Source organism: Bombus vosnesenskii, unplaced genomic scaffold (genome assembly GCF_011952255.1).
Source record: "Bombus vosnesenskii isolate JDL3184/JDL3185 unplaced genomic scaffold, Bvos_JDL3184-5_v1.1 scf7180000013349, whole genome shotgun sequence".
Classification (NCBI taxonomy): Eukaryota; Metazoa; Arthropoda; class Insecta; order Hymenoptera; family Apidae; genus Bombus; species Bombus vosnesenskii.
The window spans coordinates 1,602,694-1,625,714 of record NW_022882985.1 but is presented as its reverse complement, the minus strand read 5'-3'; the positions used below and the strand labels follow the sequence as shown (position 1 = coordinate 1,625,714).

Here is a 23,021-nt window from a genome sequence, read left to right as displayed (position 1 = left end):
TTCCAAGTGTTCCCTCATTCTTTCACTTTTTTATCATATAATGTATCGTGCACTTACTTCTGTTCACAATTCCGGCAATCTCGTTATATGATTTACCATCCTCGTGTAATCGGAATATTATTTTTCTTTCACACTTTTTGGTATTCGTTTTAAATACTATTGTGAACACTTTTACGTTACTGTTACTGAAACGATACCCTAACATCAAGCGAACGTACCAATATTTTCATTTAGCAACGATGTTTACATTCGGTGCAAAGGAATATGGAAAATTATCAACAGTGTTACAGCATTCGAATACTTTTGTGAGACACTTAACATGAATGTTTCTATAATAGTAAATGTATCATAACTCCTGTCTATATTATTGAATCGTTTTCAAATTTTACTCATGTAATCTTGAGACGTTTCAGTCACTATAGATACCAAATTGTTTTAACAAATTAGTTTAGTATACTTCATTTTATTAATTGAAATTTGTAAATATAAGCGTTCGAATACTTTCGTGAGCCACTGTATGTATAGCGCAGATCGCAAGACAATTTCTCAAATCTGTTTTTGGAATTCTCTCGCGTTACTCGTTCCAAGATGCGAGCTTCGCACCTAAAAAAGCCTGTTATTTGTCGTTTCGACGAATTTAGTGACGCGATGCTTGTTGGCTCGCGCGCTCCATTTCTATTCAGCCAAATTATCGATTTCATACTTTTCTCCTTTTCTATCGTCGTCCGTCTTGATATTTTTATCCTTTGCTTACTTTTTATCACTAAAGAGTCACGTCATATTTTACTTCGTACGAGAAATACAGTTTAGGAAGAATCTTACTTTCTGCAGGTTCCTCCAAGCTTTCTAGTTTCCTATTGCACTCTGCTGTTTCATTTTTCTATACTTTTCCCCTTTTTTTCTTTCTTTCTTTCTTTGTAGTTCACTCTTTCATCCAATGGATTAATCTTTATAGTCTTTCATGCAGATATCCTGCTTCATCTCTTGTATCTATCTCCTCGCCGCTCTGTTTCCTCTTATTAGTTTCTTCGCTCCTTTAATTAAATTTTATATCCTGCTTCCGCTTGTCTCGTTCCTATCTACCGCTCTATATTATTCGCGTTTCCTTCTCTACTCTTCTCTTCGACTTCTCAATCCAAACTGTTACTTTCCTTCCTTATTGTACAGAACATAGCGGTATTGTCAGAAATATCGTCTTTTCTTTGTTAGTTGGCAGATTCCCTACGATACAACCACCTACCACTGAAACTATTATTCTCTTTCAGTAAAAATTCACTCGCCTAGCAGCTCTAACCTCAATTTAACTTTGTAATTATTATCCAAAATATTGGACGTTTAATACTGGGTTGGTAACTAAGTGATTGCGGATTTTGTCAATACCACTCAATGACGAAACATTAAAAATGACAAAACACCCAATGACGAAACATTAAAAATGACAAAACACCCAATGACAAAATATTAAATTCCTATATTCACGTAATTATATAATGATACAAAATATAAAATGAAAATTATATAACTTAAAAAGATATATATATATATTAATTAAGATATATAAGATATAATTATGTTAAAATATTGGGCTGGAAACTGAGTGATTGCGGATTTTGTCAATACCACCCAAAGACAAAACATTAAAAATGACAAAACACCCAATGACAAAATATTAAATTCCTATATTCACGTAATTATATAATGATACAAAATATAAAATGAAAATTATATAACTTAAAAAGATATATATATATATTAATTAAGATATATAAGATATAATTATGTTAAAATATTGGGCTGGAAACTGAGTGATTGCGGATTTTGTCATTGGGTGATATTGACAAATTCCGCAATCATTTAGTTTCCAATATTTTAATATAATTATATCTTATATATCTTAATGAATATACAGGGTGGTTGGTAACTGGTGGTACAAGCGGAAAGGGAGTGATTCTACGCGAGAAAAGAAGTCCATCGAGACAGCGATCTGCAGTGAGACCCGTTATAACGAGACGCGATAAAGTGCACGCGTACCGAGCGACAATTCAAAGTCGATTTTCTCGAAAACAAAGCCTCGAACAAAAAATTTTTATTCTATATTTTCGACTTCTTTTTTCGCGTAGAATCACCCCCTTTCCGCTTGTACCACCAGTTACCAACCACCCTGTATATATATATCTTTGTAAGTTATATAATTTCCATTTTATATTTTGTATGATTATATAATTAATTGAATATAGAAATTTAATATTTTTAACCGCATTTTTAACAATAAATTACAAATATAGAAACTTATCGTGGCCACATATTTCACAAAAATATGGCGCACAGTTATCAAACGAAGAAACCGAAATTTGTTGGACAAAGTTCGGAATTTTCACTTTGTAATTATTATCCAAAATATTCGACATTTAATATTGGCTTGGCAATTAAGTGATTGCGGATTTTGTCATTGGGTGTTATTGACAAATTCCGCAGTTATTTAGTTTCCAATATTTTAATATAATTATATCTTACATATCTTAATTAATATATATATATCTTTTTAAGTTATATAATTTCCATTTTATATTTTGTATGATTATACAATTAATTGAATATAGAAATTTAATATTTTTAACCGCACATACATGGCGTTAATATTAACAATAAATTACAAATATAGAAATTTATCGTGGCCATATAATTCACAAAATTATGGCGCACAGTTATCAAACGAAGAAACCGAAGTTTGTTGGACAAAGTTCAGAATTTTCACATCGTCTGACCTGAATAGTCAGCAAACATAAATCTAACTGTTTTTGGGCAACACAGAAATTAGTTTCTAACTACTGTGGCAGCAACGACGGTTCTTCCTCGACGATCTTCAACGACGCAATGCAAAAAGCAGTATCGTATTACTGTCTATCGAGAAAATCTCGCGACTTACAACAGTTTGCATAGAAAAACAGCATACGGTGTTTTGGTCATTCAAATTCGGTCGAATCGCGGCGCAGAGTAAACACGGCCGTTAAAAGTATCATTTTCCAACCTTCGGTATTTCAGCTCTCCACACGGTTATGGATGACTATTTTTACAAGAAATTTCCTGTTCTTTATAGAATATAACATTTTAGAATAATTCTTGCCACTTTTATCGTTCTAATCTTTATCCTTTTTTTTATTAGAGCAGCTGGACTTCTATTCTATATATATATCGCAAAGATCATCAAAATGTAAATAAATATTGTTATTAGCTTGTTTACATCTAATATTGTTATCCAATACTTATATATTAAAATTTCCACTATACAGAATGTATTTGAAATAGATTTAAAAAACGTAGAGTTAGTTAGATAATTATTTGGAATAGAAATTTCGTAGGAAGATATGTCTGAAAACATTATCGGTACTTGGATAGTTGTAACTAAATTTAAATACCGAAAAGTCATCAACTAAATTTAAATACTAAAAAATCATGTTTTTTTATTTGGAACGACTTCGAAGAATTTTGCCAAATTTTGTTACACTAGTTCTGAGACACCCTATATAAGGTTAGGAACTGTATTAGACCTGGCATTGGCACGGGATAGAGCAAAGGAATTTGGAAGAACGATCGAACCGTGCAGTGAAGAAGTTCGCGATAGCCTTGATCATCCAGAACACGTGCTATCTACTTTAGTTAATCAAAGAGTTTCGCAGCGATCGGTAAACGAAGACTCATCAGCGTTACCGAGTGTACTCATTTTTTAGTTACAAATACTCTAAACCATAACTAGACGTTCGCGTATCTTTCTCATTAGCACAGTCATATTATCTCTGGGATTATCCGATCATTTTGTTTATTAAATCACTGTACGCCGCAAGAAATAAAAGTTATTATTAGATCGGTGCGTATGAAAGTTTCTTTAAAGTTTGAATTTGTCGCACCAATTATCAACTGTATTAAAGAGGAAGAAATTTACCATAAATCGGTAAAAACACGAACCTTCATTATCGCGACATCAACGTATAACCGGAATATCCGTGTAATTTTCGTACGAACCGTTTCACATAGTTTCTTTCTTAATATCGTTAGAAGGCAACATAAACTTCCAATCAAGCTGATGGAAACTAAGTATAGCCGGTAATAATAATCACGTGGTTGGAACCTGTTAACAGGAATCCAACCTTCCAGTTAATAGTAAATCAGTCTTAGAACCAGTCAAGCCTTTAACAGTCGCTTAACTGGCAAGCACCTGGGCTTCAGTTGGATTAGAAGCTGATCAGGTTAGCGATATACACACAGCCAGATAATTATTAATTTCCCGTTGCCACCTGTGCTCTCTGTTTATTCCCTCTATTCCTAAGATATTGGAATAAACTAACGAATATACGTATCAGAAGAGAATCGAAAGCATTTAAACCATTCTAAATTCTGCAAACTTAAAGAAATAATTTTATAATTTTTGTCACACTCGATAAGAGTTTCTCTTCTATTCTATTCTACTTCTCTTAGGAAACTTTCTTTTTCTCTTTTTTCCGAGTTTTTTTACGGCGCGTTCTGCTAATTAGAAATTTTTTTTTATTATTTAATTTGTACTTTACAATTTGTCCAGCTGGATATTTGGTAATTTTTTTTTTATTATTTAATTTGTACTTTACAATTTGTCCAGCTGGATATTTGGTAATAACATGTGAATGGCAACCCCCAGCGGCATACCATCTTCAAGTTTGACTATTTTGTTAATTAGAGATGATTATACATTGTTAGTTATTTCTAAGACGCGTCTTGTATCTTGTAATTTGACGTAGCAGCAAAAGTAGACGTTCCATGGTGTTGCAATATTCACAGGCTTCAGGACTCTTCTAATATTAGTTACCATCAGTGTAGTTTTAACGGAGATGATTTCTTATTATTAAATTATTATTATTATTAACAAAATACCCCGATACTCCAGTGTGGTATATTAAAGTAGAAACTTACGGGACATCCTATATATATTCCAAACAAACTTTGGGTAAACAGAACGGATAGAATCACAGAAGCATAAAGTTCGCGGAGAGTACGACGAAGTTGTCGCTAAGTCGTCACACCTCGGTTTCGAGAAACTACCATTAGCGAACGTTACATATATATCGCCATAGCTGTCCCTGGTTATTCCATCCTCTACGGAGATGTGATAATTAAATAATAAATTGTTTTATCGTTTAACCAACGAGTCTGATACGCAATGAGTCAGAAAACTTCTCGAGGATATGTCACAGTGGAATATAGAAAACGTGTCGTATAAAACTTTCTGATATTTCATTAATTAATATCGTAAAAAGATATCACGAATTTCTGTCTAAATCGCATTTATATGAATTCGCATAAATATTCGCTACTTGTAATATTTTTCTACAAATTTCCCATTTATACCTATCGTGCAAAAAGAAAAAAAAAATCGTACACAAAAAGCAAACACGTCCTTCGCACATTGTTATATCTCCCGCGTTTTAACGCAGTTCATCGCAATACGTAAACGTTTTTAAAAGCTTTCGTACAGAAAAATATTACACTCTCTGCTGTTAGCTCTCATAGAAAGAAGACTGAAAAGAAAACACCCCACTGACCTCTCTAAAGAAATGAAAGAGTCAAACTCGAAGATGGTACCCTCTGGGGGTAGCCATTCGCGTTATTTAGCAATTAATACTTTACCGACCGATAGCCGATTAATTGTTTTTTTTGTTGTCGACGCTTACCGACTGATAGCCTATTAATCGGCTTTTTGTCGCCAACAATCTTTTTCATTATTTGAGCAGTAATTTGTTATTTAGTACTAAGGTACCTTGCTCGGTTGCGTCAGTTGCATTGCTTTGTAAGCTCCCACAGTTTTATACTAATTTTGAAAAACGTACCGTTCGCGATGAACAAAAAGAATGGTGTTGGAGAGTCTAAACCGAAACAGAGCCGGCGTCAGGGAGAATCTGCACCTGAAATGCCGGTCGGACGAGCGTATGCTGTTGAACCGCTAGCGGTCGGTAAAGTGTCAAATTGTTTAAAGACTATCGATGAAGAGATCAAAGGTGTAGTTACGAGCGCTAGAACGATTTCGATAGAAAATCGTTGGATATGTCGCGGAACAGAGATGCGACGAATGATCGAGAAAGACGCCACTAACTCGAAACAAGCCACAACAATTAGATGCTAAAGAATAAGTGACATGTATAACTATAGTGGATAGGATAGAAACCGCCTTTTGAATAGCTGAACAATGAGACGTGGCGCGTGCAATAGGGACAAGCCAGTGGACGACAATCCGTGCGGCTTTTGTACAAATAAATGAAATATTCATGGTGAGATGCACGTGAAAGCCAACGTGTCGTACAGCGTGGCGCAAAAGAGAATTTATGATATGTTTTCTTAAAGCGAGCGAAACGTTTAATTCGGACAATGGTACAGCGGATTTGTTGTATAAATCGATTCTGGATTAACCAACGCTTCGTTAATAACTTGAAACCGTTTACATACATTGAAATTCCGATAATCGAAACTGATTATTAAAATAAGCTTACGCGCAAGAGTCGTCGATAATAACGCTAATTTCATTGTAAACTGGCAAACTTTATTTAATAAAAACGCAAAAATATTTCATGATAACGAAAGATACCAAGTAATATAGATAAATGGATGAATAAATAAAACAATAGAACATATGCTAGAATACCTACAAAAAAAAAAAAAAAAAATAAAAGAGAAAGAGGTCAAAAGTTAACAGCACAGGCAAAACATGGAAATTGGGAAATTAGGGACAGACACTAGGAAATATAATATCACAGAACAGATCCAGCAATCGAAAGCTCTTAACAAGGGGCTGCAGGGAAACCAAAAGAAGTGTCAGGTTGGCGGTGAGTGAAAGCTAGAGAATAGGAGGATCGTGGAGTGGCTGGAGGAGCTGGAAGAGAAAAGAAAAGCCAGGCTATAAGCAGACCAAAGGCAGCTTTAAAGGAAACGAAAGGGCGCGATAAGTAGGGTAATTAGTCAGCAGAGTAAGACAGAGTGTGAATGAGGAGCAGTAGCTTTGGAACTATAGGTTTTTGCAAACCATGTACAATTCTTGGCTGTCAGGATAAATAAGCATATTCTATACAACTAGATATCCCATTTTTCTTCTTTCCCAATTTATCTTCCCTTTTTACCTTTTTACAATCTGCCTTATAACTAACAGCCCCTTCCGGTTCCCACGTACTCGGAATTTCCTTATTTGTCCTCTATCGATTCGCACCTCACTTGTGCCAATAAAGACATACATCTAGCAACGTAACTAAATTAGTTAATAATAACAAAGTCGTTTGGCTTATTTAGAACGACGAACAGCTAGATTGGCAAATATTTAGTAACCGCTTTAAGCGATATACCAGACGTTAATAAATACAGAAATATAATTATTTCGAGGATGAGAAAGAAGAAGAGAGAAAGAGAGCAGAGGACAGAAACAAAGTAAAGCAGAAAAATAGGTGCAGGCTGATAGTAAATATGAACGTCCGATATCATTGGCGGAGGAACTAAATTTAGAGAAGCTGAAGCATCTGTTTGGATCTTTTTGGGCAAAAAGTACTGGCTGGAAGCTGGAACATGGCCAGAGATCGCGATCGTACAGAGGTACCGGTTTAAACCGATTTCTTGTCGCAGCCAATCCAATTTTCATTCGTCCGCCAGAAGTTAAACGTATGTACGCGTGTATTTTTAAGATCCGCTCTAAATGGATGAGAATCCAGTTTACTTTTTAATTAACAGGGTATCTTTGGGTTGTTGCTCCAATTACAAAGCGTTTCAAGTTTTAATTATTCTCATCGACCCTCTCTCCGAGGTTATTCCACTTTACGTAAAGGAATACAGCGAATTTAAACCATTGACCGTTTGCTTTTCGCGTGTTACATTTTAATGTGAAAATTATTCACATTTTAATATGAAGATTATTCGTTATTTAGATTTATGAGATATTAATATTTTAATATGAAATTAATATCTCATTGATACATTCGAAAAAGAATGGAGGAACGAGGAAAATTTTGAGAAACAAAATTTCACTACCGCAAAGTATTGTTTCTTTTCACGATAGCATCACAAATCTTGCAGATTATGTTCGCTATTTTCTCCACGAACGTGACTTCCTATCTGGCAAAACGGTTCTATCGAATCTAAATCGAAATCTGATGCACGCCCATGTAAGCTAGAAGAAAACAAGTGCGCGTATAAAAAATTCAGCAAGTATATTTCGCGTTTTAAGTAAACCGACGCTTAACTCGTGCAATTTTACCAGCTATCGTTCGAAATGTTTTCCCCATACGAATATCAGCGACACATTCGGTAATAACACACGAAGATCATAAAATCAGTCAGATGCAACGAAGCATTTGCAACTACGCGTTCCCACGTTCCAAATGCAGAAACTTTTGCTCGTCGTTTATTTTACGAGCCCCCTATATCATTACCATCCAATAAACTTTTCCACGTATCTGTCTATTTTATGCATTTGCTCCTGTCACTTGGCCACATCTGCATCGTCGCATCCTATTAATATTGATAAGACAGATCTACATTTTATCCATCTATGTGTATCCGATGTGTAGTTTCGAATTACCAGCCTCTGATAACAACGCATACATTTGCATGACATAAACTATACTAATAGCTGTCACATACCGATTAGTCCTTCATTATAGCTGGCGTTCGTAATTTGCTTATGATCCAAGTGTTCCACCAACTATTCAAGTAATAGGAAACATACGAAATTATAGAAAGGACATCCAACGATAAAGGATACGTAATCGAGAGATATCGTTCGGTTAACACAAGGTTTATGTAGCGAAACGTTCGGTTAACACAAGGTTTATGTAGCGAAACGTTCGGACGATAGGACATCCGGATAAGTCTTCGAATATTTCACTTCACTTCCAAATGATATGAAACTTATTTAACACGTTGAATGCCACGGAGGTCATCGGTGACCGGCACTCAGCTTGGCCGCGGCGCCGCGGAGGTCACCGGTGACCGGCACTCGCCTTGACCGCGGCGCCGTGGGGGTCACCGGTGACCGGCACTCACCTTGACCGCGACACCATGGGGGTCACCGGTGACCGGCACCCACCCTGACCGCGACACCATGGAGGTCACCGGTGACCGGCGCTCAATATGGCCGTGATGTCATAGGGGTCGCCGGTGACCGGCACTCAATCTGGCCGTGATGCCGCGGGGGTCACCGGTGACCGGCACTCAATCTGGCCGTGATGCCGCGGGGGTCACCGGTGACCGGCACTCAATCTGGCCGTGATGTCATAGGGGTCGCCGGTGACCGGCACTCAATCTGGCCGTGATGCCGTGGGGGTCACCGGTGACCGGCACTCAATCTGGCCGTGATGCCGTGGGGGTCACCGGTGACCGGCACCCGACTTGGTTGTGGCTCCGCGGGGGTCACCGGTGACCGGCACTTAATCTGGCCGTGGTGCCGTGGGGGTCACCGGTGACCGGCGCACCAAGACTAGTAAAAATACATAATTTGAACAAATGTCAATAGTTATAAATTTTGTATTATTACTATTGTTACCACAACGGTGTGACAAAATTAACGCAGTATAAAACATAGAAAAATAGTTTTATTTATACATGAAATATAAATCTATTATGTGCGCCCCCCATCAGTGGCTGTCGAACATGAGAAAACCCCGCTTTTCCCGCGTTTTACATTAACAAAGAATAACCATAAGAAACGTTTCGACTTAGCAGTAAAGTATAGTAAAATAAAGTAAAAAATGCTAAATCTTGTGACGGTTCTTTAGGATTATTGCTGGTTCTAATAAGTATGACCGAGGGAACAGATTATGGCTTATAATAGGTCCCGGGACGTTACAACATAGAACAATTATTTAGCAACGCGAAGAAACAATATGAGATAATTGATCATGGCAAAAAATAAGCGAAATTGCAGTACAGCGCCATGGGGGTCACCGGTGACCTCAGTCAGATAAATTCATTAATGATGATTATACACCGTAGTATATCTCATGTAGCTAATATTTCAACATTATATGTATCGCATAATAAAAAAATTCATCGTGGCGTAACGGTCAAACCTTATAAAACTGACGTTGCATTGAACGTGTTAAAAATTAAAAAATCATACGAATTTTAATTTGACCTAATTAATCCTCGTACGAATACTGTGATATATAGAATAACGTAGGAATACTTTTCGCAGCCACTATGTATCGGTAGGAAAGTAAAATTCTTCACGAGGTTGCAATTTGATTCACTCGGAGATTGCGTGCTTGCGAATATTAATACGAGTGAGCTGTATAAATTTTGGACACGGCGGTGATTCAAAATTAGACGGTGACATTCGATGAATCGAAAAGAGGGCGTGGCGAAGCCGAGGGAAAGGTTCATTGTCTATTTCGGCAAAGGAACTGACGGAACTGGAGCTATTTAAAATTTTAAAGAGAGCAGCCCACTTTCGCCGGCCAAGTGCCATTTTAAACTTCCCACTTTACTTTCCACGGAATTCCTCTTCCTGGCCCGCCGCTTTCTTGCCCTTTTCCACGGCGAAAAAAACGCCCTATATAAACGAGGAATTTTCTTCCCCTCGCCAAGCGGAAATTTCTTCCTTTCTCGCGGTTACAACCAGCTCTCAAATAAGCTAAGTTCGTCAATGTTTTTCAAAGCGTTCAAAGAACCAGGAATTCTTTTGTTAAACGAGATATGCCATATATACAGTGGCTGCGCAAGCTATTGACACACCACTGCGTTTAATACGACATTTGCATACTAATTAATTACGGTATATGCATCTAATTACAGTAGAACTTGTCATTAGGGGAATATTTCAAGATTCGAAACTTCAAAAATCGCAAGATTCGAGAATTCTATTGCCAACCTAATAATAATTCTAAAATTCTCAGATCGCAAAATTCTGCAAACGCATTAATATGAAATGAAAGAGCGTAATTATTGTTAGCTGATAGACAAATAAACAATAAATCCACGATAGACAGTATTAAATATACAGTGTATTATGATGTACACGATGTTTAAAAACACGAGTATAACGTAGCATTATATACACAGTGAACATTGACATGTAAATTCCAGTGAAATTCAATTTCAACTGCGAAACCGTGAATCGCGCATCAGAAATAAATTTTCAAAAATTAACACGTCCCACCTCCATCCGCATGATTTATCGTCATCCGTAATTTATTTCCCTTTCCCATTCCCTGTTCATTGTTTATCGTTCCCTGTTCCCGCTGTCATATCGTCTTTTATTATTTATAACATTTGATTAGTTACAAGATTGAAACTTCTCTGTTTCAACAGCGTGATAATTTTGTTGACCAAAACTAATAATCTTCGTTAATGTAACAGAGCAATAGAAACGCAGGAATCATCGTGTAAAAATAGAAATCGAATTTCCCGTGAATAGAAATTATTAGATCCCACTTTTATCCTCTTCTTTTATTCATTTCTACGACAAGGCGGCTTTATAAAACGAGCGAAGGGCACTAGAAGGGCTTAAATTCATTCAGCATCGTTCTAAAATTATGGAAGTCATACGACAGTATCCATTCAATTACGCAGTTATCGAATAAAGCAGTCGATCTACGAGATTCACTCATCTCATCTGAAACGTACAAGGTGTCCGAAAATGAATGTAAAAATCTATTGAAACAAGATAACCTTGGAAAATCTAGTTTATCGAAAATCTAAACGTGATTTACACGATGGTGTATAAAATTATGAGACTTTTATGGTCAGTTTACTGACGAGGAATTCTCCTGATTATTTAAATACCATATACGTGTTTTTTACACAATTAAAAAAATGTATTCTGTAAATTTAGACAGTTTGAGGACGACAAAATATGCCGTTGGAAAATACGTTGACCAGCTCCTTATTCATACCGCAACAAACAGCCTAATCTCTGTTTCTCCTTCCTCGATCATCGCGAACTCTGACCCTGTTTTCTCGTCATTCCTCCTTCACCGTGTCCTCATCCTCGTCACTAGGCTACAAGAACCACTTGTGCATGGAGCATTGTCCAAGGAGAATTTCAGTATCTCTGAATAAAACCTCTAATTTCGTTGTCAAATTCTCATTATCCATAATGCAACAATAGGCTGCTTAGATGTCAAAACAAACGAACGGAGGACGATGAGAAGGTAGCTCTTCAGACACCTAAGATTCTAATAAGACGTCATTCCATAAGTTTCCCATCAAATGTGCCACGAACAATTGTACTTCAACGCCTTAGGACTCATAGAACGATGGTGAGAATTTTAAGAATATAATACAGAATATGATAAAGCAGAAGTAACATGATACAAATGGGCCACTTGATGAGTTCATAGTCATTTGAACATGCTCCTTAGATGTCAAAACAAACGAACGGAGGACGATGAGAAGGTAGCTCTTCAGACACCTAAGATTCTAATAAGACGTCATTCCATAAGTTTGCCATCAAATGTACCACGAACAATTGTACTTTGACACCTTAGGACTTATAGAACGATGGTGAGAATTTTAAGAATATAATACAGAATATGATAAAGCAGAAGTAACATGATACAAATGGGCCACTTGATGAGTTCATAGTCATTTGAACATGCTCCTTAGATGTCAAAACAAACGAACGGAGGACGATGAGAAGGTAGCTCTTCAGACACCTAAGATTCTAATAAGACGTCATTCCATAAGTTTGCCATCAAATGTGCCACGAACAATTGTACTTTAACGCCTTAGGATTTATAGAACGATAGTGAGAATTTTAAGAATATACTACAGAATATGATAAAACCGAAGGATATTGAAGAGTCCATACTAGCAGATCTTGGACGAAACACTCACTTTCTTTCTTCTCTAATTGTGTCTAAGGTATAGGTCTGTTAGGTGAGCCTTATAGAATATGATACAAATGTGGCACCTCTAATTTCGTTGTCAAATTCCCATCATCCGGAATGCAACAATAGGCTGCTTAGATGTCAAAACAAACGAACAGAGGACGATGAGAAAGTAGCTCTTCAGACACCTAAGATTCTAATAAGACGTCATTCCATAAGTTTCCCATCAAATGTGCCACGAACAATTGTACTTCAACGCCTTAGGACTTATAGAACAATCATGAGAATTTTAAGAATATAATACAGAATATGATAAAACCGAAGTAACATGATACAAATGTGGCACCTCTAATTTCGTTGTCAAATTCCCATTATCCGGAATGCAACAATAGGCTACTTAGATGTCAAAACAAATGAACGGAGGACGATGAGAAGGTAGCTCTTCAGACACCTAAGATTCTAATAAGACGTCATTCCATAAGTTTCCCATCAAATGTGCCACCTTAGGACTGAGCTGGATAAGTCGTGATAGGTACTGCTGGTGTATCAGATTTTTGTCTTTATCCGGGTTGTCTTCCTCTCAGTTAGGAATTGTATATAGGAACCGGACTGTGAGTGCTGGGATTCGAAACTGGTCTTGAACGTTCGTAACCAACTGCGCTAACCACAGTTCTACCTTTGTCCTACCTTGTCGAGGATAGAGTCCTTATGCAACAAGACAGAACCCGTTGGAGAGTTTTGCTGTTGAGTGCCGCTACAGGACTTATAGAACAATCGTGAGAATTTTATTTTTTTTTCTTTTTTTTAATTTAATATTTCACATTCACAATTTGTCCAATTTGGACATTTGGTAGAATTTTTTAGCTGTTTGATTATCATGTGGGTAGCTACTCCCAATGGGGTACCATCTTCGTGTTTGTTAGGTTATATCCTTTATGATTTTTAAGAATATAATACAGAATATGATACAACCGAAGGAACATGATACAAATGTGACACTTGACGAGTTCATGGTCATTTGAACAGGCTGCTTCAATACGAGGAAAATGATCTAATGTTCGAAAACGATCTATGATTCTATTATTATGCGACAAGTTAATGATATGGAAATTTAATCCCGTGAAAATTTAATATTGCGAAAATGAAAGGTGGAAGAGGCTGGTGAAGAGGCGCTTCATTGCACGCCGCAGCGCGTGTACGGATACTTTTCCTATGTAGCTGGTGTAAGGATTTGTTTGTCGTAGAATCGATGGAAGACAGGCGATGTAAGAGCTCTAGAGACAAGAGGAGAAAAATCCTGGTATACGGGAATTTTCATGGCTAGCTGTAAAAAGCTAGTTGAGACTGTGCATTGGAAAATAGACTCGTAAAAGAGATATCGAAGGTGGAAGACCCGTGTGTGCTGCTGCGTTGCATTTTTCTTTTATGCATGAAAGACGAAAACTCGCAGATGGCACAAGTTTCGAGAAATTCGCGATGCAAGCTGCAAGCTGCGACTCGAGATGATCGGCAACGGGACAACTACGAATTTCTATTTCTGTTTCGATTATTTGCCATGATAGTCACGCTCAATGTTTTATCCTAACGATTTATTGATTCCTAAAAATTATTAAATAAAATAATTTTCATTGACAAAGTAGTTTGCAAATCCATAAACGTAATACAAATAATGTAATATATGAAATAAAGAGGAAATTTTTAATGAATAACATGATTCGTCCTCACCCATAAATAATGTAAAATACCAAATAAAAGAAGACAAAACCTTTTCATAATAAATATTTACTACTTGTAATTTGTAGTGAATAACTAATTCATCCTCACCCATAAATAATGTAAAATACCAAATAAAAGATGAGAAAACCTTTTCGTAATAAATATTTATTATTTATAATTTGTAATAAATAACTAATTCATCCTCACCCATAAATAATGTAAAATACCAAATAAAAGAAGACAAAACCTTTTTTGTAATAAATATTTATTATTTATAATTTGTAATAAATAACTAATTCATCCTCACCCATAAATAATGTAAAATACCAAATAAAAGAAGACAACACCTTTTCATAATAAATATTTACTACTTGTAATTTGTAATAAATAACTAATTCATCCTCACTCATAAATAATGTAAAATACCAAATAAAAGAAGAGAAAACCTTTTTGTAATAAATATTTATTATTTGTAATTCGTAATAAACAATATAATTCACCCTCACCCATAAATAATGTAAAATATCAAATAAAAGAAGAAAAAACCTTTTTGTAATAAATATTTATTATTTATAATTTGTAATAAATAACTAATTCATCCTCACCCATAAATAATGTAAAATACCAAATAAAAGAAGACAACACCTTTTCATAATAAATATTTACTACTTGTAATTTGTAATAAATAACTAATTCATCCTCACTCATAAATAATGTAAAATACCAAATAAAAGAAGAGAAAACCTTTTTTGTAATAAATATTTATTATTTGTAATTCGTAATAAACAATATAATTCACCCTCGCCCATAAATAATATAAAATACCAAATAAAAGAAGACAAAACCTTTTTTGTAATAAATATTTATTATTTGTAATTCGTAATAAACAATATAATTCACCCTCGCCCATAAATAATATAAAATACCAAATAAAAGAAGACAAAACCTTCCGATAAATGTATAACGTTTTACTCAATTCGTTAAACTATTTGGCACCATCTAGACGTTTTGGTACTATCAATCGAAACATGGAACACGTACAATATACACGTACAATATAGAAAAAGAGAACGAGCGAATAAACGAATGAAAGAAATAAATCAAAGGAAGGCGCGAACGAACAGGCGAATAAATAAAAATTGCTATCTGGCAGCGAACATCGATCGCAGCTACACGCGAATATATTCGCGTTAATCGAAGCATTCCGGCTACCTATCGGAGAAGTAATAATCTCACGAATATTCGTCGAACATCACACAGACATTTTATCTCCGCCTTATCACTGAACCGCGTTCAATAGCTAAATGTTGAGGTCAACTGATAGACGAACGAGTGGACCAATTTGTAATAGAAAAATGTACTGAAATAAGTATAGGTATAGCGTATGCTGATCCAAATCCTCACTCTTACAGTGTTACAGTACGATAAGAAGAAGAAGATATGATAGGAAGCGCGTTCATATATTTATAACAAAGGATATTATCAAAAAGTTAACCTTCGCGTGTGGCTCTATCTGAAGGCTACAAGAAACAGCAATAGAAATCTATTATACTTACAGCTCTTTTGTTTCTAAACCTTGTAATCGAAAAGAAAATTGATATTCAAGGTCACGATAATATATCTACGATCTTTTCACTAAATTCTATTCTCTTCGTAACAGCTGTCTCCAGGTCAATTACAAAAGAAAAGGTGCACAGTTTTTCCTCAAGTAATCACTTCAACGTTAAATATCGTTTCACAACGAGAAGGTGAATCGTCGATTTATTGAAACTACCATCGATAATAGCTTACCATGCCAGTAGTCATAGTAGTAGCATGGTGGTTTATTTTCAGCCATAAAAGCAACTCGATTCGCAATTATTTCCCTTCACTGCCTAATGTCTGTCCATTAATTAGCAAAGAAGGGATGAAAAATAATTGCAAATTTGTTCTCCACTACAGAGCTCATAGAGATGAATCGCTCGAAAGATGAACGAGATACAAATAAGAAGCTCTTTGTACTGGGAAAATTCTTTCGGTTGAAACGAGAAGCCGCGAGGATGGAGGCACGAGCAGCATCGATGTAACGATCAGAAGGGCGCAAGAAATTTAATCAAAGTAACCGAGACACGCCTCGGCGAGAAATAGAAACCTTAAGAAAGTTTTGTTCGCGGGCAAACTTCTTTTCCAAGTCGTTAACGCAGCCGCTGATTTCCATTGAGAAGGTGCACACCTTGTTGCAAGCTTAAACACCTTTGCATACATTGAACAGTAATTTATGGCGCAGTACAGAAAGCACGCAGCAGTTGGAAATAAACGATATTCTTTCTTATTTCGTGTTATTTCATCAAAGTAAGCTTTTTCACTGGAAATATTTTTTTTGCATAATAAATACGGTTTACGAGATGACTGCGTGTACCACGTGGAATGGGTCCGTTGCGAGGGAAAATTATAGGAAGAATCTTGCTCGTAGAAATGCTTCCTCAGGTTGAACACTCATTCGACGACGTGAAAAGCCGAATCTCGAGCAATTTGCCGGATTTTGCGCATGACACGGAAATTCTGCAGGTGCCCGGGCCAAGGACGATGCACGTGTCCTTAATTTGCTAGAACCGCAATCCTAAATTATGGTTGGACAGGCTCCCTTGGGTTTATGCCTTTGCTACGGCCATTTATGTCATTGCCATGGTCGCGTTACAACGAAAGTGATCTCCGGATCTCTCAACTTGCTAATTAGGCTTTCGGCTTTTCGTCGACTTTAGGACGAGAAAATTGCAAGATGGAACGCGTACACCGGCGTTTATCCGATCTACAGGAATTCTCTCTACAGAATTTTTGAAATCACGAAACCGTGAAATTTCGAAAATTCAGAAACTTGAGAGAACAGAGATTTGAATATTTGAGATTTTCGAGATCGTGGAATTTCTGAGATTTCAGAGTTTTACGATCGCAGATCCTGAGAAACCGAGAATCTTTCGACTTTTTGGAACAAGGGAATTCTACAATCTTGGAATCTTTTCCAAACTTATTATTATTTTATTATATTTCATTCGTTCTACTTCCAAACGTTTGTCTTATTTTTCAGAAAGTATTGACTTTCCTAGGAAAGTTAGTCTTCGAACGAAACATGCGGTTCTATCGTAACAGCGAACCACGTTTCAGCAAGAATTTCCTGCTACAGAGCACGGTACAACGAAGTTTAAAGCCCGAACCGTTGAATATGTAACACTAAGCGCGACTGCCGTGCAACTTGACGTGTTCCCGTCTTCGAATAGACCGGATGTCGACTACAGCTTCCGTCAGGAATTTCTGAAAAAGCGATTGCTACGTGAAGAGAAGATGAATAATTGACTTAATCCTTCGATGATATCGCTGACCGAATAGAGCAACGACGCGACTGCAAATTTGAGAATATCACAAAATCTTCCATTGTAAAAGATTTAACACGTTGGTCGCCCAGCGTAATTCGGCTAAGTTTCCCGCGGGACCCAAATCTGACCGTTGGTACGCTTTTCGGCTGAAGTATTCCGAGGGATCTCATGACAGATATCCCAGATCTTTCATTTAGTCGAGAAGCATATTTCTTGTGAGACGCACATCAGTGATTTTTTCATCCTCAAAATGTTCAGTAGACAGCGTGAAAATAAATAAAAAAAAAATAGAATAATGGAAAAACTGGTATCGACAGAAGTGACCAGATGGTCTCATATGCCACTAACGATACGGAAAAGTATCAAGTGGTATCCGAAATTAGCACTACATTTACTCTTAGGAACAAGTATAATAAATGCTCATATTGTGTACCAAACGGCCACAAACAAAAAAAATACAGACAAGAAAATTTCGGGAAATTCTCGTTTCCGAATGGTGCGATGTGTCCTCAGAAAATACTGTGCCTGACAACCATCGGAAGAAAACGAAAGTGTCCCACCATTTGGAGTGAGGTGTAAGTGTTGTCTCTGATGATTGTAGATGTTGGCTGAAGATGTCGCTGCTGGGGTACTGCTATTTTTCTTCTAATTTAGATGCGTGGAAGAAAAATAAGACTACGGGGTGCTGGGATTCGAACCCGGGTCCCGTACGTTCGTAAATTAAGGCGCTAACCACTGCGCTACCGTCGTCCGGTAGAATTTAGTGTCGAGCGGCGGTATTTGTTATCGAGTGGCGGTATTTGTGTCGAGTGCCGCCACAGGAGATTCGCAAGAATCAGCAGGACAAGCCTATAAGAAGGATGTGCACCCTGTGTTACGAGAAAAAGAGGCAAATAAAAAAGATTAAAACATATTGTTGGAAGTGTCGAAAATCACGTCAAATGTGTTTGCAATGTTTTAACGAATACCATGCGACAGCATAATGTAATATTTTATCCAGAATATAAATTAATAAAAAGTATGGTATAATGCGTTTTTAATATTTTTATGTTGTTGTTGAGATATGTATAATTTTCTGTGCTGGACTAGGTTAAATGCGTAGTAGAGATACTTGTATGTGAATATCAGTGTGTGGAAGTATGTGCGTCCGAAGCGTCTCGAAAACAAAGGAATGTAAACTGTTCAGTCAGTTAAGAGTCGGTTAAGAGTCGGTTAAGAGTCGGTTAACAATCGGGTATAGGAGAAAGTGCTGAGACGCGTACAAGTGTGTATCGATGAATATATAAGAAATCGTCCATGAAATAAATATATCATTATTTTAATATTAATACTCAGTATAAATTTAGTGTTCCTATAACATTATTTTGTGTATTGATGAATATATAAGAAATCGTCCATGAAATAAATATATCATTCTTTTAATATTAATCCTTAGTATAAATTTAGTGTTCCTAATAGTGTTAGAAACATTATTTCGGCTTCAAAGATCCACAATTTTCAACAGTTGTATATCCTATATACAGGGTGTTTGGTAACTGGTGGTACAAGTGGAAAGGGGGTGAGTCTACGCGAAAAACGAAGTCCATCGAGACAACGATCTACAGTGACATCCGTTATAACGTACCGCACGCGTACCGAGCGACAATTCAAAGTCGATTTTCTCGAAAACAAAGCCTCAAACGAAACATTTTTATTTTATATTTTCGACTTCTTTTTTCGCGTAGAACTACCCCCTTTCCGCTTGTATCACCAGTTACCAACCACCCTGTATAATATGCTATATTTAATTAATTCGAACAAGAAGAGTGTCAGCCATGTTTGGGTTACGGGCGCCCCATGGAAGCAGACCCGTCACATAGATATGGGTGACGTGGTGACCAACGTGTTAACGAAACTTTTACGGTGTCGTGGAAACACGTGCGAAGAAAGCTACACGTCAGGTTAGACACGGTATTAAAAGTGACATTGGCTGAGCAAGTGTACGTCGTAATAAATAATTCATAATGATTTATACGAGTAAATCCATTGCTATTGTATGATATAAATATTTATAGGAGAAGGAGAACGTGTCGCTGCGATGGAATTCAAATACTGTAAATTATTACAACGCAGAAATTGGCCAAATGCGCACGCTGTACCTGCTCTCTAATTATTCTGTTTACGCTTCTCGATGATTGCACAGCCGCAACCACATCACACGTCAGCTTACGTTCGCATCGCTATCATCCATGCGAAGCAAATTTAATTACTTTCAATAGTATTAATCATGCGCAAATAAACTAATCCCTGATCACGTAGATATTAGTAGTACGTGGAATTTTCATTGGCCGCGTGAATTTTTATATGGAAAATGTTGAACATCGCAAGAGGATGGCGATCTGTCGCGACGTTCTCCTAACAACTTGCAATAATTTTGTCAAATTTACAGTTTTCTCCAGCTTCTAAAAAAAAAAAAAAATCAAATCTCAACGATTGCTAGTTCTGCTTACTGAAAATTCGTGAAACAGGTTAACTGATGGCGATGATCGGGGCCAATCTACGATTCGGCATCGGCGCGTCGGGAAACGGGTCGTCGAACGCGACCAAGGTGTTCCAGTGTCATCCAGGTGGTGCAACCGAGGCCACACTCATCTTCAGCCTCGGCGCTCTCGGCATGGGCGCCAACTTCCTGCTGATGGCGCTGATCCTGGCCAAACGCCAGTTGCGAAGGTAATTCCGATAACACCAACAGCAAACTTTCGAAAAACTCGATGAAAATACGTTTACTCGCGCAACAAAACAGACGTTTTACGAGGGAAAAACGCGCGGTCGAGCAACGTGCGAGGTTCAGCACCGTCGTGAAGTTGCCACATGTTGAGTGGAGAAAAACTTCCTCTCTTTTGTAATTAAACAATGTTTACAAAGAAGAAAAAAAGCGCGCGTGATATACCGTGGTTGCTAACATTAATATTTGGATGACGTTATCTGTGTAATTTGTTGCTTCGCGTAAGAGAAGATGATTTGTGTTACGCCACGAGGCTTACCACAGACTGTATTTTCTAACCGTCGCTCGCGGTCCTACAGTGTCGCAGGCAGATCGTCTTACCTGCCCGTCGGATCATATACAATGTATCGACGAGCGCATAGTTGTTGCCAAACAGCGAGCTCCAGAAACGTCGATTTTTGTCCGTTACGTTTTCTACACAAGAAGGGGTATACGTGATCATAGGCGCGAGTGGTGGCGTGGCCCGAGCATAGTGGGGGTCGTCTTCCAAACAAGACAAAGAAATGATCGAAAGGCAATCAGTTCCTTCTGACGAGTCAAACGTTACACATCGAGAGGTCTGACGAGCAAAATCAAATAGTCTAACGAATTCATTTAGAGATATCGTAAAGTCGAGTCAACTTTCTGTAATATATTTACCATATTCATTGTAAAACAATTTGTGGCGTGTTCATCATATTATTATCAAATAGATTATTTTATGTTAACCTGTTAATGCAGTGTTACATTCATTGAACCACCTCTGTTATCTTAATCGAAACAGGGGAACGACTATTTCGCGGCGTCGATTAACAGAATCGTATCGAGAATTTACGCCTCTCGCTGACGCGTTTTCCTAGCGACCGCGTTTCTCCGCGAACGGTCGTAACAATTTGCGCTGTTTATTCTACGAGAATGTGCAGCATTCGTCGTAGTGAAAATACACCAGCAATTGATTCCTGCGAGAGTTTATCATCTCGACAAATTAATATTTCGACGCTGATGTTTGCTGCCACTTGTGCAAATGTAGGGACAGCGACAGGCTGAATATCGATGTTAATAAACGTACGTCTAGTCGATGTGGGAAAAACAGAGGAGACGAAAATGTTTCATGCGTTTCAGATGGTCACAGGGGTTGCTGTTCCACCAAGCGATGGTGGATTGCGCTCGAGCTGCGATTTTATTGCCCCTCGGATCGAGCATACTCAACTGTCAGCCGATGACCAAGTGTTCCCTGGTGGAGACAGCGTTTCTGCTGCTGGTGACAGTCTCGACGGTGAACATGTTGACGACAGTGCTGAACGACAGTCCGATTTTCCCGGAAACCGACGAGGAGGCAGACCTAGCGGCTCCTTTGCTCATGGATTCGCCTCAGGCAAGTGTTCTTCGACCCTTTTACCCACACGTTTAACTATACATCGTCTAAATTATTATGCATAGGATAGTGTTTGCTTTGAATAATAACGTCACAGTTTACTCGTCTGCGATCTTCCATCTTCCACATTCTGCATTCGCAAAACTACATTCGAACGTAATCGTACGTAAAGTTGTACGATTTGGACGATACAAATTGCCAGTTGCAGAAGATTCGAGGAATTCGAAGCTCTTAAATCCTGCTGAATCATAATTAGCACTTTAGCGCCAAGGACGTAACGAAATTCTGGAAAACGTTAATTTCACTTTCAAACTTTCCCCTCGTTAGTTGCTTAACACTTTACCGATCGATAGCCGATTAATCGGTTTTTTTATCTCCGACGCTTACCGACGGATAGCTTATTAATCGGCTTTCTGTCGCCGACGCTTACCGACCGATACCCTATTAATCGGTTTTTTGTCGCCGACAATCTTTTTCATTATTCGAGCAGTAATTTGTTATTTTGTTCGAAGCTACCTTGCTCAGTTGCGTCAGTTGCGTTGCTTTGCAAGCTCCCACAGTTTTATGCCAATTTGAAAAACTTACGTGAGTATGCTGTTGAACCGCTAGCGGTCGGTAAAGTGTTAAGGAAAGAGCGTACAGTAACAGAGGATGATAAAGAAAAATCGGAGAAAATGATAGCAAGGGAAACAGGTGTCTTGTAATTACGAAGTAATTTGTTGAACGATAAAAGAGGTTCGATGGTAGGAAATTGCCGGCGGAAATTCCGATGCAAAGGCACGCGCTCTCGTAATGAAGAAACTTCTGCTGGACAAGTATATTCTAGCGAGGGAAGATTTACAATAGAACGATCATCCGTGGTAATCGGATGACGCGCCGCGCACCCACGCTCCATCGATCGTATCATTCGAACAATCGTAGCGTAGCCGAATCTGTGAATTATTCTACTTGAACGTACGTATCGGTTACTTGTGAATTCAACGTTTCATTACGAAGCAGTCGAATTA

At 37.5% G+C, this 23,021-nt stretch overlaps 2 protein-coding genes across 6 annotated transcripts in view; one reads left to right on the top strand and one right to left on the bottom strand.

Annotated features, from left to right (window-relative positions):
• LOC117236599 (midasin) overlaps window positions 1-23,021 on the bottom strand; it is a 144,049-nt gene that overhangs the window by 85,527 nt on the left and 35,501 nt on the right. The window lies entirely within an intron of this gene.
• The window catches only part of LOC117236595, a 77,867-nt gene that overhangs the window by 35,460 nt on the left and 19,386 nt on the right, over window positions 1-23,021 (top strand). For all 5 annotated transcript variants that reach the window (XM_033499688.1, XM_033499690.1, XM_033499687.1 and 2 more), the window contains exons 3-4: window positions 20,404-20,605; window positions 21,762-22,014. In XM_033499688.1, coding sequence (XP_033355579.1) covers window positions 20,412-20,605; window positions 21,762-22,014 — 447 coding nt within the window. In that variant the 5' untranslated portion in view covers window positions 20,404-20,411. The remainder of the gene's footprint in view (window positions 1-20,403; window positions 20,606-21,761; window positions 22,015-23,021) is intronic.